The sequence below is a fragment of the Mandrillus leucophaeus genome, unplaced genomic scaffold (assembly GCF_000951045.1).
Source record: "Mandrillus leucophaeus isolate KB7577 unplaced genomic scaffold, Mleu.le_1.0 Scaffold73, whole genome shotgun sequence".
NCBI classification, from domain to species: Eukaryota; Metazoa; Chordata; class Mammalia; order Primates; family Cercopithecidae; genus Mandrillus; species Mandrillus leucophaeus.
This window is the reverse complement of record NW_012107919.1, coordinates 6,181,632-6,198,264: the sequence shown is the minus strand read 5'-3', so window position 1 is coordinate 6,198,264 and position 16,633 is coordinate 6,181,632. Positions and strand designations below refer to the sequence as shown.

The 16,633-nt window shown below is 38.7% G+C and overlaps 1 protein-coding gene across 2 annotated transcripts; it reads left to right on the top strand.

Moving 5' to 3' along the window:
- Positions 1–8,099: 8,099 nt before the first annotated feature.
- FSHB (follicle stimulating hormone, beta polypeptide) lies at positions 8,100–12,359 on the top strand. 2 transcript variants are annotated; one of them, XM_011965606.1, is made up of 3 exons: positions 8,100–8,126; positions 8,983–9,147; positions 10,655–12,359. In XM_011965606.1, the coding sequence occupies exons 2-3, from the start codon at positions 8,989–8,991 to the stop codon at positions 10,883–10,885; spliced, it is 390 nt and encodes a 129-aa protein (XP_011820996.1). In that variant the 5' UTR covers positions 8,100–8,126; positions 8,983–8,988; the 3' UTR covers positions 10,886–12,359. The 2 variants fall into 2 exon arrangements, with proteins under 2 accessions (XP_011820996.1, XP_011820995.1); XM_011965605.1 differs by having other exon boundaries at positions 8,100–8,156.
- The last annotated feature ends 4,274 nt before the right edge of the window (positions 12,360–16,633 follow it).

Here is a 16,633-nt window from a genome sequence, read left to right as displayed (position 1 = left end):
TAAAAGTGCAGACACTAGAACCAGACACCTTGAGTTTGAATTTCAGCTACCCTGTTTACCAGCCATGTGGCCTTGGTAAAGATACTTGAATTGTCTGTGTCACAGTTTCCTTATCTCTAAAACAGAGATGATTATAGAACTTTTTTAGGGTTGTGAGGATTAAATAAATTTAAATGACACATACAAAGAGCTTAGCATTAAGCTTGGCACTTATATCTTAAATAAAAGACAACTCATTCTTTAGTTTCTAACTTTCTAATGCATCTACTTGGATTAATTATTCATTGTACAGTTTGCTTATCTTTTTCTTCCATTTTCTTCCTAAGATTCTGTTTCTCCAGTCTCCCCAGTTGGTCCCGCTTTTCTTGGTGAAGGAATCAAATAGAATTTATATAAAATTTTTAAAAACACACCATGTTGATATTGAATAGTAATTGTGCCCTTCAGTCCCTGGATGCTTCTCATCCACTGAGTCAATCTGTCTAGCAAAGTTTATGTGTCTGAAGTAATATGAGGGATGCTGAAGTCTCCTTGCATAGTCTGGAATTGATGCTTTGCTACTTACTATGACATTGGTCACTTTAATGTACTTCCCTGACCCTTATTTCTTTATTTGTAATGTACAGATAATGATAATATGTACGTCATATGGCTGGTGAGAGCATTCAGTGGTACAATGCATATAAACATTGAGCACAGTGATTGGTACAGACTAAGTGCTCAATCAATGTTTATACTATGCAGCATGAGGACAATAACACTTTCCTCAAAGGATATGCACAAACTTAAGATGTGAACGCACCATGAACTGTTACTTCAGTACTTTATATGTGTGTGTGTGTATGTCTCTGTGTGTGTGTGCATTATATATTATACTCTTTCCTAAAACACAAAGATGTAAAATCAACTGGCATCTGCATTTTGTACTGTGCATAACTGCTGGCCCATCAGTAGATTACTATCCTTTCAGCATAGCCCACATGAAGCATCAGTATATTGTTAATCACTTGGATGTACACATCATTCTCAGCGCTTTAGGCTAGAAACCTGCCAACCAGCATCAAAACACAATCAAATTTGTAAGTATTTATTGAATGCCTATTCTATGCAGGTTCCAAATGCTATCAAGCCTAGGAAATATTTTTAGCTTCATGCATTATCAGTTGACTGATATCAAATGTACTGACTTCTTACTAGAACATCATCATGGAATATTCTGAGTGCCATTACCTGCTTTTAAAAGAGCTCCTATCAGGAGCACTCGATGCCATTTCCTCCATCTTGCTCTAAGGAAAGAAAATACAGTACAGATGGACAGCTGATTTTGTTTTGTTTTTCTAGTGTCTCATCTGATGAAATAGAGTTCCATCTGACTGCCTCAATGGATGACAATAAGAAGTTTACCTGCTAATATGAAGATTGAATCTCACTGAAAAATATACAGTACATTATTGTGTCTTCATATTAATAAACATTGGCAACCAGTGGGCTTCTTATTTTATTATTTTTTATAGTTATATTAGTTCACCTAATCTGGCAATGTGTAATGCACATGTGCCAGACATTAGACCAGTAAGCACATCTTGTGACCACTGCAAATTTACTTATTAGCTGGCAAGTTCTACATCAGTGCTGTCCAATAGAAACATAATGTGAAACACTTATGTGATTTAAAATCTTGTGGTAGTCACATTTTAAAGGCCAAAATAAAAAGGAATAGGTGAGATCTTAATAACAATTTTTTTAAGCCTAATACATCCAAAATATTGTCATTTCAAATATAATCAAGATAAAAATTATTAATGGGATATATTATATGCTTTATTTTGTCTTTGAAACCCAGTGTGTATTTTACACTTACACTATATCTTAATTTGAACTAACTGAATTTCAAGTGCTAATAGCCATCTGTGGTTGGTGGCTACCACATTGGACGGTGAAATGCTATACTACCATTCTTGTATAGCAAAATCTTCCAGCAATTTAAGACATTGGTTTACCAGAATTCACAAAAGAAGTCAGCTGTGCATTTAAAGTAGAATGCGATGAGTGTTACCACTGAGGTAGGAACTGGGAACTAAGGAAGCATAAAACAAAGTGCTGAACTGAGAGTGGGGCATTGGAGGCCGAGTAAGGCAGGGTTGAGTGAATGTCTCCTAGAAGTTATCTCTAAATGGAGTTTTGAAGTACTTGTAGGAGTAGCTTAGCTGAAAAGAAGAGGAGAAATATGTATCAGGCAGAGGGATTAGAACCTTATTTCCTTCAAAGAAGAAGCAAAAAGAATATATGTGATTTTGAGGTGGTGGGAGGTGCTTTAAGCCAATAAAGGTGAATTTGACATAGGACTTCCCTAAATAATGTTCATTCATTTGTTAAATATTTAGTTATATATCACTGTATTAAAGCCCAAGAGTTACTTTTATATGGAAAGAAGAAAAAAGCCCAAGAGAGTTTTATTTCTAGAGAAAATATTTTGTAGAAATAAAGGAAGGTGTATCAGCCAGTTTCTAGTCAGGAAAACAGAAATCACACCTGATATGCAAATAGGGGAAATTCAGGGAATTCATTAATTCAGAGATTTGACTGCTCAAGTATTACATTGCTGAAAAGCCAGACAGGGAATATGAGGCAATCAGAGGTAAGTAATAGTGAGAAGCTCCATTTATCCGCAGGATTGGAGGGACATAGGTGGGGTTCCCAAGCCAGAAGGTGAGATCACCTAGCAGAAGCTCAAACCACAGCTGGGGTTTCCTCACAAAAGCTGGGACCACCAAGGGAGGAGCTGTCCGATGGGACCTGGAACCAGGGAGATCATGCAGTCACTACCAGGAAGGGAAGCAGAATGTAAAAGGTAGAGAGAAATACTCCAACTTCTTCCTTGCACTCACTTTCCAATCTCCATTCACAATGGCAAAAGCCTGCTAATGCAGCAGAGTGGGAAAAGCAGCCTACCAAAGTCCTTTCTCCCACAAAACAGAGCGCATAACCAAGGAAAAACAAGGAACATATTTGATAGCAAGCAGGCTATGGACCAACACAACATAGAAAGAAACGATGAGTGATTTTTTTTTTTCATTTGGTTCAACGGAAGTATTTCAGTAACTATTATGTAATAGAAATTCTATTTCTTTCAGGGAATTCAAAGGTGAATAAAAAAGAACTCTAAATTTTTATCAATAAAGTATTTCAAAAACCTCAATGAGAGTAATGGCATTAACTAGCAAATACACTAATGAGATGAGCTAGCCATAAGAGGCTTACAGTTGAGAGAAAGATCTGGAGTCCTCTTGACAGGCCAAGTTCAGGGCTGTTTGTGGGACTCTCTGACCTAACTGCAGGTGGAAATATAAATATGGGCATTTAGAATATTGGCACAAACTTTGGATGATTTCTGTCTTGGGGTCTCTCCAATTAATGGGATTGACGAGAACTGTAGACCACTGAGGTCACCATGGCTTATGTATAGCCCCCGGCTTTGGAGTCAAATCGACCTGAATACGAACCCCAGCTTTGCTACTTACAGGTTGCATTTATCCTCAGTTTATCTCATCTTTCAAAGAAGAAGAATAGTAACTTCTTTAAAAGGTTATTGTAGGCTGGGTGCAGTGGCTCATGCCTGTAATCTCAGTACTTTGGGAGGCGGAGGGTAGTGGATCACTTGAGGCCAGGAGTTTGAGACTAGCCTGGCCAACATGGTGAAACCTTGTCTCTACAAAAATAAATAAAAAATTTCTGCTGGGTATGGTGGCACACACCTGGATTCCAGCTACTTGGGAGGCTGAGGCATGAGCATCGCTTGAGTCTGGAAAGTGGAGGGTTGCAGTGAGCCAAAATCACACAACTGCACTCAAGCCTGGGTGACACAGTGAGACTTTGTCTAAAACAAAAAGGTTATTGTGTTACTGTGAATATTGCATATGAACTTATATTTAACATGTTCAGTTAATTGCTTGTTTAATTTTCCAATGTGTTCTTCTAGCTCACAGCACAGACAAAACCGATTCACTGAAATCATGGAATTGCAGTAAAAAACGAATCTAATTAATGTAAGTCAAGTGGGAGGACTGGAGTTATTATTCAAATCAGTCTCCCTGAAAACTCAGAGGCTAGAGTTTTATGAATAATTTGGTGGGAAGGGGACTAGGGAGTGGGTGCTGCTGATTGGTTGGGAAACAAAATAGTAAGATTGTGGAAAACTGTCCTCCTTCATTGAGTTTGCTTCTGGGTGCAGGCCACACAACCAGTTGAGTCATGAAGCATGTGTCCAAGTGGAGTCAGTTTGTTGTCAGAATGCAAAAGCCTGAAAAACATCTCAAAAGATCAACTGTAGGCTCTACAAGAGTGATGTTATCTATAGGAGCAATTGGGGAAGTCACAAATCTTGTGACCTCTGGCCACATGACTCCTGAACTAGTAAGGGATTATAAAAACCATGCCTATACATTATCAGAATTCAGGTCCCTCCCACAATCCTAATCTCATAGCATTTTATTTGTTCAGAAAGGGCATTTTCAGTCCCTGAGCAAGGAGGAGGTTAGTTTTACGGTAGGACTATTATCCTTGCTTTAGTTAAACTATAAACTAAATTCCTGCCTCTAAACTAAAGAGCCATCCTTGACTCTTTTCCTCCTCTCACACTCAACATCTATCCATCAGAAAATTTTGTTAGTTCTACTTTGAAAATGCATCCAATGTCAGAGCATATCTCATTACCTCCATAACTACCACACTAGTTTGAACTATAAACTAAAGTCCTTGGCCTATGCCCAGGAACGAGTGAGGACAGGCAGCCTGTGAGGCTAGAGGCGAGATGGAGTTAGCCATGCTAGATTTATCTCACTGTCATAACCTTTGCAAAGGCAGTTTCACCTGGGACATAGGAGGTACTCAATGAAAAAGAAGCTATTAATATTAATATTTTTAAAATGAATTTAAGGAACTAATATTACGTACACATTAGTCATTAAAACAAAGTAGTTCATTTACATTCACACAAATAAATCTTGTGATTATACATCGGTAATATGAAAGACTTTGTTTTGTTTCATAATACAAGGTATTACCAATAGATATAGTAATGTTAGCATTCCTTTGGAAAAACTGAAAGGATTTATAATTTTCCAAGAATCATTAGTATTTTTATTTAATATACATAATATAACATTTGATTATTCATTCTATAACTTGGAAATATGCTTGCTTACCAATTACTGACAGATTTCAAAATATTTCTACACTCACAATATTCATTTACATAAATATTGATCTGGTACTTACAATTTCTACTGCTATGCTAAGTGTTGCCTTTGTCAAACATATTTTATAAAATCATAATCCTAGATGAATCCAACTTTTGGTCACCCACGTGCCTGAACCCCTGCTGTTAACAGGCAAAGTGTGGTAGGTACAGATCTATACCTACCACCTTCCTCTACCCACCAGCATCTGCAACCACCTCCCCTCCCCACCCACCATTATCTACACCAACCACCCCTCCCAACCTACCAGCATCTGCACCCACCACACCACCCACCCACCACCATGTACACTCACTATACCTTCCAGTCATCACCATCTGCACCCATCACTCCACCCTATCCACAAGCAACTGCACCCACCACATTTCCCCACCTACCAGCATCTTCACTCACCACCTCTCCACCCACAAGCATCTGCACCCACAATCCCTACCCACCCACCAGTGTCTGCACCCATCACATTTGCCCACTTGCTAGCATCTGCAGCATCAAGCTCTGCCTTCTTGCCTAATATGGGATGAGCTCTCCATGGTTCTGCCTAAAGACAAAGCTTCCACTCCTCTTTTATAACCCATTTCCTTTTACCTCTTCAAGTACACTTCAGAGCTTCTCTCTCCTTCTGATGTCAACTTTTTCCACTTTACTCAATCATTCTCATCACCATACAAACATGTTTATTTCTTCCATCTTAAAGTTAAAAATCAAAAGAAAATTATCTGCGGCCAGGCACAGTGGCTCAGGCCTGTAATCCCAGCACTTTGGGAGGCCAAGGAGGGTTGGATGACTTGAGGTTAGGAGTTTGAGACCAGCCTGGCCAACATGGTGAAACCCCATCTCTACTAAAAATACAAAAATTAGCCGGGCATGGTGGTGCATGCCTGTAGTCTCAGCTACTTGGGAGGCTGAGGCCAGAGAATGGCTTGAACCCGGGAGGCGGAGGTTGCAGTGAGTCGAGATTATGCCATTGCACTCCAGCCTGGGTGATAGAGCAAGACTCCATCTCAAAAATAAAAAATAAAAATAAAACAAAAGAAAATTATCTTTACCCAACATCCACATTACCCAAATACCCATTTCTTTGTTGATCTTTGTTAAAAAAAAAAAAAAAAAAAAAGGCTCTTGGAAAAAGTTGTCTATATTCACTATGACTTATCTCCTCCAAATCACCTAAACACACACCAATCAGGCTTTTGTTTCTATCATTCCAAGATAACTTTTATAGCCACGGACAGTAGTGAACTTTACACCACATATGCATTATGAAATTCATGATCCTCATTGTACTTAACCTGTCAGCAGTATCTGACACAGGTGTCACTGGCTCCTCCCTGAGATGCTCTCTCTATTTGGCTTTTGGGACACCATATTCTCCTCATTCCTACTTCCCTCAATGGCCCTCCTCCGTCTCTTTTGGAAAGAGGAAAAAGAAACTTCATTATCTCCTGGATGTAGTACAAACAACTCAAGCTCAACACGTGCATACTAAACTCCATTTCCTTTCCCCAAACTTCGACATTTACAGCCATCTCCTTTCAGCTGATAGCAAGTTTATCCTTTCAGCCACTCAAACCAGAATCTTTAGAACCATCCTTGACTCTTTTCCTCCTCTCACACTCAATATCTATCCATCAGAAAATTTTGTTAGTTCTACTTTCAAACTGCATCCAGAGTCAGAGCAAGTCTCATTACCTCCACAGCTACCACACTAGTCTGAACAAACATCATTTCTCACTTGGGTTATTGATAGCATCCATACGGGTCTTCCTGTTTCTTTGTTCCCCTACATTAGCAACACAGCAGTCAGAAGAATCCTTTTAGAACTAAATCAGACCATGTCACTCCTCTACTTAAAATCCTTCAATGGGTCGCATTACACATAGAGTAGAAACCAGAGGCCTTACATTGGTCTACAAGGTCCTACATTATTTGACTCCTGTTATCTCTTTGACACCATATTCTAATATTACTGGTGTTGTCCTTTTGCTCCAGTCACACTGTTTGATTAGTACATATTTATTAAACAAAGCAATCCTAGTCTCCAAGGAGATCATAGTTTATTGGAGGAAACAAGAGCCTATAAATGGTTACACACAGAGGGTAGTGATTATGGTTCTCCCTCACCTCCCATCCTAAACTTTGACAAGTGAAACTCCCCTGGATGTTGAAGGTTGAGGAATTTGCCAGGGTTCAGGGTGGTGTTGGAGGAGGCAGGGAGGAGGCAAGGACATTTCAGGCAGGAAGAACATTACATGCAAAGATCTAAATATATGAATCAGCAACATATTTATGGAATTACAAGTAAAGTACAAAGTTCTTGCTAAAACATCAAAAAATAAAGATTTGTGATTAGGGGACCAGAATGTAGGAGGGAAAGAGAGATACAGTTCACACTTTAGACAGGAGCCAAATCATGAAATGGTTTCTCTTTGTTTCTTCCTTCACAGCTTTTGATATGCTCTTGGAGCAATTTATCAACCACATTTTTAACGCATCTCCTGAACAGGGTCAAAGCAATACTTGGAAAGGACTCTGAATTTCCTGATTTAAAGATACAAAAGAAAAATCTGGAGTCACATTTAATTTGAGAAGGTAAAGGAGTGGGTGTGCTACTGTATCAAATTTAATTTGTACAAAATCATCTCTGGTAACATTATTTTTTCTAATCTACTGCGTTTAGACTACTTTAGTAAAGCTTGATCTCCCTGTCTATCTAAACACTGATTCACTTACAGCAAGCTTCAGGCTAGCATTGGTCATATTAATACCCAACAAATCCACAAGGTGTTAGTTGCACATGATTTTGTATAAAAGGTGAACTGAGATTTCATTCAGTCTACAGCTCTTCCCAGGCAAGGCGGCCAACCACAGGTGAGTCTTGGCATCTACAGTTTTCAAGTGGTGACAGCTACTTTTGAAATTACAGATTTGTCAGGACATGGAGGACAAAACTAGAGCTTTTCACTAGTGTTGTGTAGGAAATTTATGCTTATCAACCTGGCTTGTAAAATATGGTTAATATAATGTAATCACTGTTAGCAAGTAACTGACTTTATAGACCAGTTCTGAAATGGTCTCTTCTGAAATAGTCTTATTTTAAACAAATGTGGGCAACAGCAAATATTTATGAGATTCTAAAAATGAAGACATAATTTTGTAGTATAGAATTTTCTTGGCCAGGAATGGTGGCTCATGCCTATAATCCCAGCACTTTGGGAGACCAAGGTCAGAGGATTGCTTGAGCCTGGAAGGTCGAAGCTGCAGTGATTCATGATTATACCACTGCACTCCAGCCTGGGCAACAGAGCAAGACCCTGTCTCAAGAAAAGAAAAGAATTTTATTTTTCTTTTCAGACAAACATAGTCTTTAAAATAATAATGGAAGAACAAATATGATGATCACAATTACCTGCTTCAGAGTAATCACTTTATGACAGTTAGCAATAAGATTCTAATCTTTAAATATTCCTCTGCTTAAATCATTATATTGGAGTTTTGATCTATAATATATTCCCACCCTGACTCAAAAATTGAAGGACAAGGAAAAATTTTCTCTAAGAAACAAAGACATAAGTAAAAATGCATAAGGAAGGAAAAAAAACTCGTTGAAGCAAAATGTGATTGAGGAGGATGAGCAGACCAATTATTTTTGGTTTGGTCAGCTTACATAATGATTATCATTCTTTGGTTGCACAGTTTCTAGTGGGCTTCGTTGTTTGCTTCCCAGACGAGGATGAAGACAGTCCAGTTTTGCTTCCTTTTCTGTTGCTGGAAAGCAATCTGCGGCAACAGCTGTGAGCTGACCAACATCACCATTGCAATAGAGAAAGAGGAATGTCGTTTCTGCATAAGCATCAACACCACTTGGTGTGCTGGCTACTGCTACACCAGGGTAGGTACCGTGCTTTGCTGGAAGTGAAGTCGTTGAAGGTCTGTATGAGACAGGTTTCATTAGTTTCCACTTCATCAATATTTTATGTATTCTAAGTAACAGTCATGAGTCCTTTAGCCAAGACTGTCTGTGTTGTGATTGGGGTTAATGACCATGATATCAGTTAGCTATTTGGGCTTGGATTTGATTTGGGCAAATTTAGGAAAGCCTCAGATTTAATCCGATCAATTTGGTAATAGTCCAACTTGGCATTTACAAGAAAAACAGTAGTTCTATGTTATGTTTTTACATATAGAGAGATAAACATGGAAACATACATATATTTAATCATAAAGGACCTACAATATTCTCATAAAGGCAATTTCTTTAACTGATGCTACATCTTTGACACAAAAATAGTACCAAAATATGTCTCCAAGTCACATAAAAACACAGACAGCCACTTATAAAAATTGTCTTCCTGGCCCTCCTAAATACAAATGCCAACAAACGGATTGTGAACACAATCAATTCTTGCAGACTGTTAAAACAAAAATGAATCAGCAAACCCACTCCGTTCGTTATAGCATTGAGAAAACCAAGACATAGAGGCTTCAGCTGCTAGTCTGAGTTTGCACAGTTTCCTTGCATTAATGCAAGTAGAGAAATAGTTTCCATGGTGCTTTCTTTTTTCCCTGCAGCACTCCTAATTATTTAGGCAGAATTTCATTCTATAAACTAAAATTGAAAATGGCAACTTTTTAAATGAATGATACTTTATTTGACGGTAAATGAGTTTGATCAAACTCTATTTATTACATAATTTATTGCACCTTCTTGGGATATACATTTGGTAGGATGATATTAAACAGCAGCCCCAATTTCTTTATATAGTATAAATAATTCTTTCCACTGGAAAGAGCTACTACAAATAATTTCTACTTGGATTAAAAATTCTTATATGCAAACTGCATATCCTTTGAAACTAAGAACCCTGCAAAGTATACAGCTTTTAAGGGAGAAAAAATGTCCACAACAAATTGGAATATTGAAAATCTTATGTGAGCCTTAGCAAACATGTTAAATTAAGCACGAACATTTAAAATTATATATTTTTGACCTTTTGTAAATACATCAGGACAGCATGTTTTAAAATATTTTTTTCTGAGACACTGGATGTCTTTGTTTATGGTTTGTCATTAACATAGCTTTCAATTAAATATGAAAAGTCAACTTAAAATTCTGTCGCGTTTTTCATCATTTTTCTATGTTAAAATTCAAAGTTCCTTTACAGTTTGAAAAATAATTAATATTTTGATATCACCATAGGAAGTAAGAAAAGGAATTACTTGTATTTTCTGTAAGATTTCGAGAACAATTTAGAAATATAGATAGCATATAGGTCATTTATGAGGGCATGTTTTAATGGGTAAATGTTAGAGCAAGCAGTATTCAATTTCTGTCTCATTTTGACTAAGCTAAATAGGAACTTCCACAATACCGTAACCTCTCTTCTTAAACTCCTCAGGATCTGGTGTATAAGGACCCAGCCAGGCCCAACATCCAGAAAACATGTACCTTCAAGGAAGTGGTATATGAGACAGTGAGAGTGCCCGGCTGTGCTCACCACGCAGACTCCTTGTATACATACCCAGTGGCCACCCAGTGTCACTGTGGCAAGTGTGACAGCGACAGCACTGACTGTACCGTGCGAGGCCTGGGGCCCAGCTACTGCTCCTTCAGTGAAATGAAAGAATAAAGAACAGTGGACATTTCTGGCCACATATCCTTGTCCTGAGGGACCAAGATATTCAAAAAGTCTATGTGTGTGCAATGTGCCCAGGGTATAAACCACTGGACTGGGGAATTGTCAGACTCTACTGATCCCTGGTCTAGTGGCAGAGGGAACTCTGGGAATTTAGAGTGCTGGGGGCCAGGACTCCACTACCATTCACCTCTATATTCCTAGGTCTGATTTCATAAGGTTTAGTCAGTCTTACCTCACAGACTTGTGCATAGTATCTTCTTTAAAAATCTTAGAAACGTTCTCAGGCCATGCCTTTCTCTTAGGAGGAAATGTAAGCCTAGAAGGAGGAAGCGGTAATGGGAGTGGGTGAAAGAACTAACTGCTGCAGTCTTCTGGTAGACTGGGCCCTCTAGAGCAAGGTCAGCATCTTCAGCATCGTAGCCTCAATGCCTAGCACTCTGCCTGGAACTTAGTGAGAAACACAAAATGGCTTCTTTAGATCAGAAAGGTCAAGGGTAGGAAAATGCTGGAAGAGGATGTTTGAGGTAAGGTGATGAGGCTGCCCCCAGCCACACCAGTCCCATGAAAATAGTGGCATCAGTTCCACCTCGCCTCTCCTCCAGCACATGGAGTATTGAGACATGATGTATCTCTCTGAATTGTTCGGTACAGATGGGGAGTAACAGAGCTCAGGATTTCCAAGCTCTTACTACCAAGCCTGTTAGTTAAGGGCAAAGGAAATAAATTTTAATCTGGGGCTGTGGAAATTAGCCTGCATCTATTCATTACTTAAACAAATTGATCACATGCTACTAGGCTCCTGCAAAACTCCTTTTTGAGATAAAGGAAGAAAACCAAACTATCTCACCCTGCCCTCCCTAGGATCCACTTCTTTGGAATGTCAAAGGATTTGAAAGTAGGTTTGAAAGCAGTTTCGGCAATTTAATAAATATATTTAACTTGTCTACAAATATATTTGTATAAACAAATAGCTCCTTTAGAAAGAATTAGCCTTGGGGGATGGGGGAAACTGCTGTTTTCTAGAATCCTGTCTACATTCATCTTCTATTTTATCTGTCCATGTTCTCCCAAATCTGTGCTTTCTTTCAACAGGTTATATATTAAAACTATTTCATGAGTTGATTTCTTTTAAACATGTTAACTGTCTTAGTTATGCACTTGGTTTCATACTCATAGTGTTTAATTTATTTAAATTTTAATTTTTTAATAAAGATGCTAGCCACCAGGGTCACAGGTTTGGATTGTTTCATGTACAAACAGATGACTTAGATATCATGTATTTTATAATATTACTGGAATGAAATATTAAAATATAATTCCCAGTGTTTCTACAAATATTACCTTTCCTTATCTTTGGAGATATTAAAAATAATTTTGTTGGATTTCTGAAGTGTTTTGTCACTTACATTTCCTGTCATTTTTTGAAGACTTTTTCTGATGTCATGGGGGAGAAGAAAAGCATAGAGAGAATCACAGAGTGGGTGGGGACACTAGAGTTTCTCTAGTTTACTTCTTGAATTTCTGAGATAGGAAAATTAAAGCCCAGTGATACTAAGTGACCCACCCAAGATCATCACTGTCTTAGTCCTTTTGGGCTGCTATGACAGAGTACCTTAGACTGGGTAATTAACAACAGAAATTTATTGTTCACAGTCTCTAGGCTGGGAAGTCCAATATCAAGGTGCCAGCAGATTTGTTGGCTGGTGAGGGAGGGCCTGCTCCCTACTTCAACACTGGTGCCTTTTTGCTGCATCCTCATGTGTTGGAAACAGCAGAAAACTCCCTCAAGCCTCTTTTATAAGAGCACTAATCTCATATATAAGAGCTCCATTTTCATGATCTAATCACCTCCTAATGCCCCATTTCTTAATACCACCACAATAAGGATCAGGGTTCCACATGAATCTTGGAGGAACATAAACATTCAGACCACAGCAATCGCAAAGACTGTTCGCGGCAGAGCCAGGATTAGAATCCTAGCCTCCTTGCTCTTAACCCAGCTCTCCTTTGACTACTCCACCATAAGAAGAAGTCATTTTGGTAAGGATTGAAGCAAAACCACAGATATTATTATAATAATCATCTCTGTCCATTCTAATCTGGTATTGGGTGTGGCTTATAGCAATGCACTGAAATTAGGGCTATATTAACAATGCTGAATAAGATGCTTTAAATTATAGCCTTTTCCTTCTTCCTGTAGTTTTGCAGACCAAAATAATAAACAGTCACATTAGAGAGAGTAGAGGGCAATGGCTTCAGATTTATGTTGTCTCAATCATCTTAAACAGATGTGTCATTTCGAACAAGTTACTTAAAATCTCTGGACTTCAGTTTCCTCAACTGTAAAATGGGGATAATAATATTTCCTGCTTTAGAGGTTTGTGTTCATGATTAATGAAATAATAGATATAAGGGGCTTAGAACAGTACTTGGCACATAGTAATTCCTCAATAAATATTAGTTGATGGTTATCCCTTAAGAGAGACAATGCAGTGAAATGGTCAAGTCAGATTTAAGTTAAGGACAACCCAGCTCATACTCTTTCTGGTCTGAGCAAACTAGTTAACCTCTTTGGGTCTCACTTTTCTCACTTTTAAAATAGAGTAAAAATGGTAACTATCTCACCTAGTTGCTGTGCAGATTTAAAAAAAATAATGCAGGTAAAGCACTTAGAAGGCCAACAGAGCTGTAATACTGCTGGAGAGAGGTCCCTTTACCACTTAGTTCAAAAGGCCAAGGTCAAAATGCTAGTAAAAAAGCAGAAATTTCTTCTTATGGCACTCCCATGCCAAATAGGAGTACACTCCTTTCTAAAGCAGCAAGAATGAAAACCTGTGAACCCTCCAGGTCAAGGCCAAGAAAAGGTCCATCTCCATGGGCTGCCATTTTAGTTGAAGTCCGATAATCCCTTCTCAGAACTAAGGTGGATATCTCCTGGATCTGGGCAGTCCTCACATGACTTTAAGAATTGTATGTCTAGGCTGGGTATGGTGGCTTATGCCTATATTCCCAGCACTTTGGGAGGCCGAGGCGGGCAGATCACCAGGTCAGGAGTTCAAGACCAGCCTGACCAACATGGTGAAACGCCGTCTCTACTAAAAATGCAAAAATTAGCTGGACGTGGTGGCACACGTCTGTAATCCCAGCTACTCAGGAGGTTGAGGCAGGAGAATCACTTGAACCCGGGAGGCAGAGGTTGCAGTGAGCCGAGATCATGCCATTGTACTCCAGCCTGGAAGACAGAGTGAGACTCTATCTCAAAAAAAAAAAAAAAAAAAAATTGTATGTCTAAACCACAACTTTGACCATGCCAATTAATTAATGAGATTTCCAAATGTTTTCAGGAAAAAAAAAAAAAAATCTTAATTCTTAGCTGAAACATGAGGACTATCATGGTCTGACCTCTGATTGTTTAACTTCTTACCTCTTCCTCTCCCCACAAGGGTTGCTGAAACTAGAGATTAGTTTTGAGAATTGAAGGACTGGGGGCCTTCCATTGCTGAAATGCTTTAACCAAAATACCACGCCATTCATCCCAGGAGAGATTTGGTAGACTGTAACTGAAAACTGGTCAGTAAGTCAGTAGCACTTGAATCATAAAAATGTGAGGCTAGTACATAAGAATAATAAACACTGAGTTCATGGTAGTGAGGAAGGTGAAAGAGAAATGGAACTGTGGAAAAGTACCCAGAGAACCTCAAATTGTATTTATGCTTTATTTCTTACAAATATGGTATAATGCTAATATATATAAAACTGGGAGAATGCTGTACAGCTGTTTACTATATTCCTATAGGCATGTTCAGTGTTTACTAATTGACAACCAACAAGGCATCTTTTTATGCATTGTACATTTAATCTAGACTTTATGCCTAATATACAAAAAGTGAAATGGGCCCTGAGCCTAGTCTAACGTCACACAGCTAGTGTGCAAAGCCTCGATCATTAGTATGCATTTAGTGACAGAGGTAGAGAATTCAAATCTGCTTACCAAGATATGTGCCTATGTCTTCCTGGCTATAAAGCTGGACAACATTTTCCCACTTTCTTTGCAATCAAGTGTATCTATGTTCCAGCTAATGGAATGTGAGCAGAAGTACTGCACATATTTTCACACATGGTCCATAAAATCCTTTCATAAGTGATCATCTATTCTCTTCCTCTATTTGCTGGATGCCAATACTAAAGGTGGCTGTGAAAGCTTTGTGTTGATGAAAACAGAACCATTGTCAACCTGGATCCCTGAATGTCTGCACGGAGCAGTGTGCCCAACATCAACAACCCCTTATAGCAGGCTGTAGGGATACTATGCATCAACACAGTAAACTTCTAAGTCACTGACATCTGTGAGTTTATTCGTTTTAAAAAATGCATTATTTTAACTTAAATATATTGATCCTGGAAGTGGAGTGTTGCATTAATGAAAACCTTAGCACATATGGCATTGGCTTGGTGATTGTACCATAGGGGAAAAGAAAGTAGTCACCATAGCGGCAACCAAAATGAGTGATTGAGAGGCACGTCTCAGTCATCAAGGTTTATTGTGCCAGTTTGAGGATGCGTCCAGGAAAAACTCAAGTAACAGACACATCTGTGGCTGTTTTTTCCAAAGGGGTCCTCAGAGATTTAATATTTATACATTTTCCTTTACAAAGGTAGAGGGGTCGGTGTGGCAATGCGGCAGATGATTACATACTTGTAAGATTTTAGTTAGTACTCAATAAATCTACATTTTATGTAAGATAAGGTGAACAAAGAAAATAGGAATGGAGGAAGCAGACATCTCAGGGTAGAGTGAAGGAATGATACTCTCATCTTCTCTTCTCTTCGTTCTGTACCTGGTAAAATAAACTAGTAGATATTATTAGTGTGGAGTCTTTTGCAAAATCTGGTGTCTAGTTAGCCCTTAGGGAAGAAAGCCTAAGAGCTGGGAGGGAATATCATGAAGTCTTTTGGACCTCCCATCCCATCATGCCATGAACTTAGCTTCCATTCTAAAATTGGGGTTTAGAATTTTATTATTTCTCAAGAGTACAACTTTCGGCTGGACACGGGGGCTCATGCCTATAATTCCAGCGCTTTGGGAGGCCAAGGTGGGCAGATCACCTGAGGCTAGGAGTTTGAGACAAGCCTGGCCAACATGGGGAAACCCCCACCTCTGCTAAAACTACAAAAAATTAGCCAGGCATGGTGGTGCATGCCTGTAATCCAGCTACTAGGGAGGCTGAGGCATAAGAATCACTTGAAACCAGGACGCAGAGGTTGCAGTGAGCTAAGATCACACATCTGCACTTCAGCCTGAGGGACAAAGTGAAACTCTCTTAAAAAAAAAAAAAAAAGTACAACTTTCACCTGGGAAAACATGAACGCTGGCCACATGCCTATTCAGTCCTTAGCTTTATGGCAGGGTCAGCGAATTATGCCCTGAAGGCCAAATCTGGCCCATCACCTTTTTTTAAAAAACAAAGCTTATTGGAACACAGCCACACTAATTTTTTACATAGTGTCTATGATTGCTTTTGTACTACAAAAGCAGAATTCAAAGACCATATGGCCCACAACGTAAATAAAATATAATTTGAAACTTTACAGAAAAATTTGCCAGCATCTGCTCTAAGGGAAAGACTTACAAAGGACCGGAATGTTAAGGGGGTTGGCTTTTCCTCTCTAGATATTAAAAAGATAGCTTTTTTACAAAAAGGGAATGGAGAAAGTCCAGAAATTTTTGCCTTAATTTTA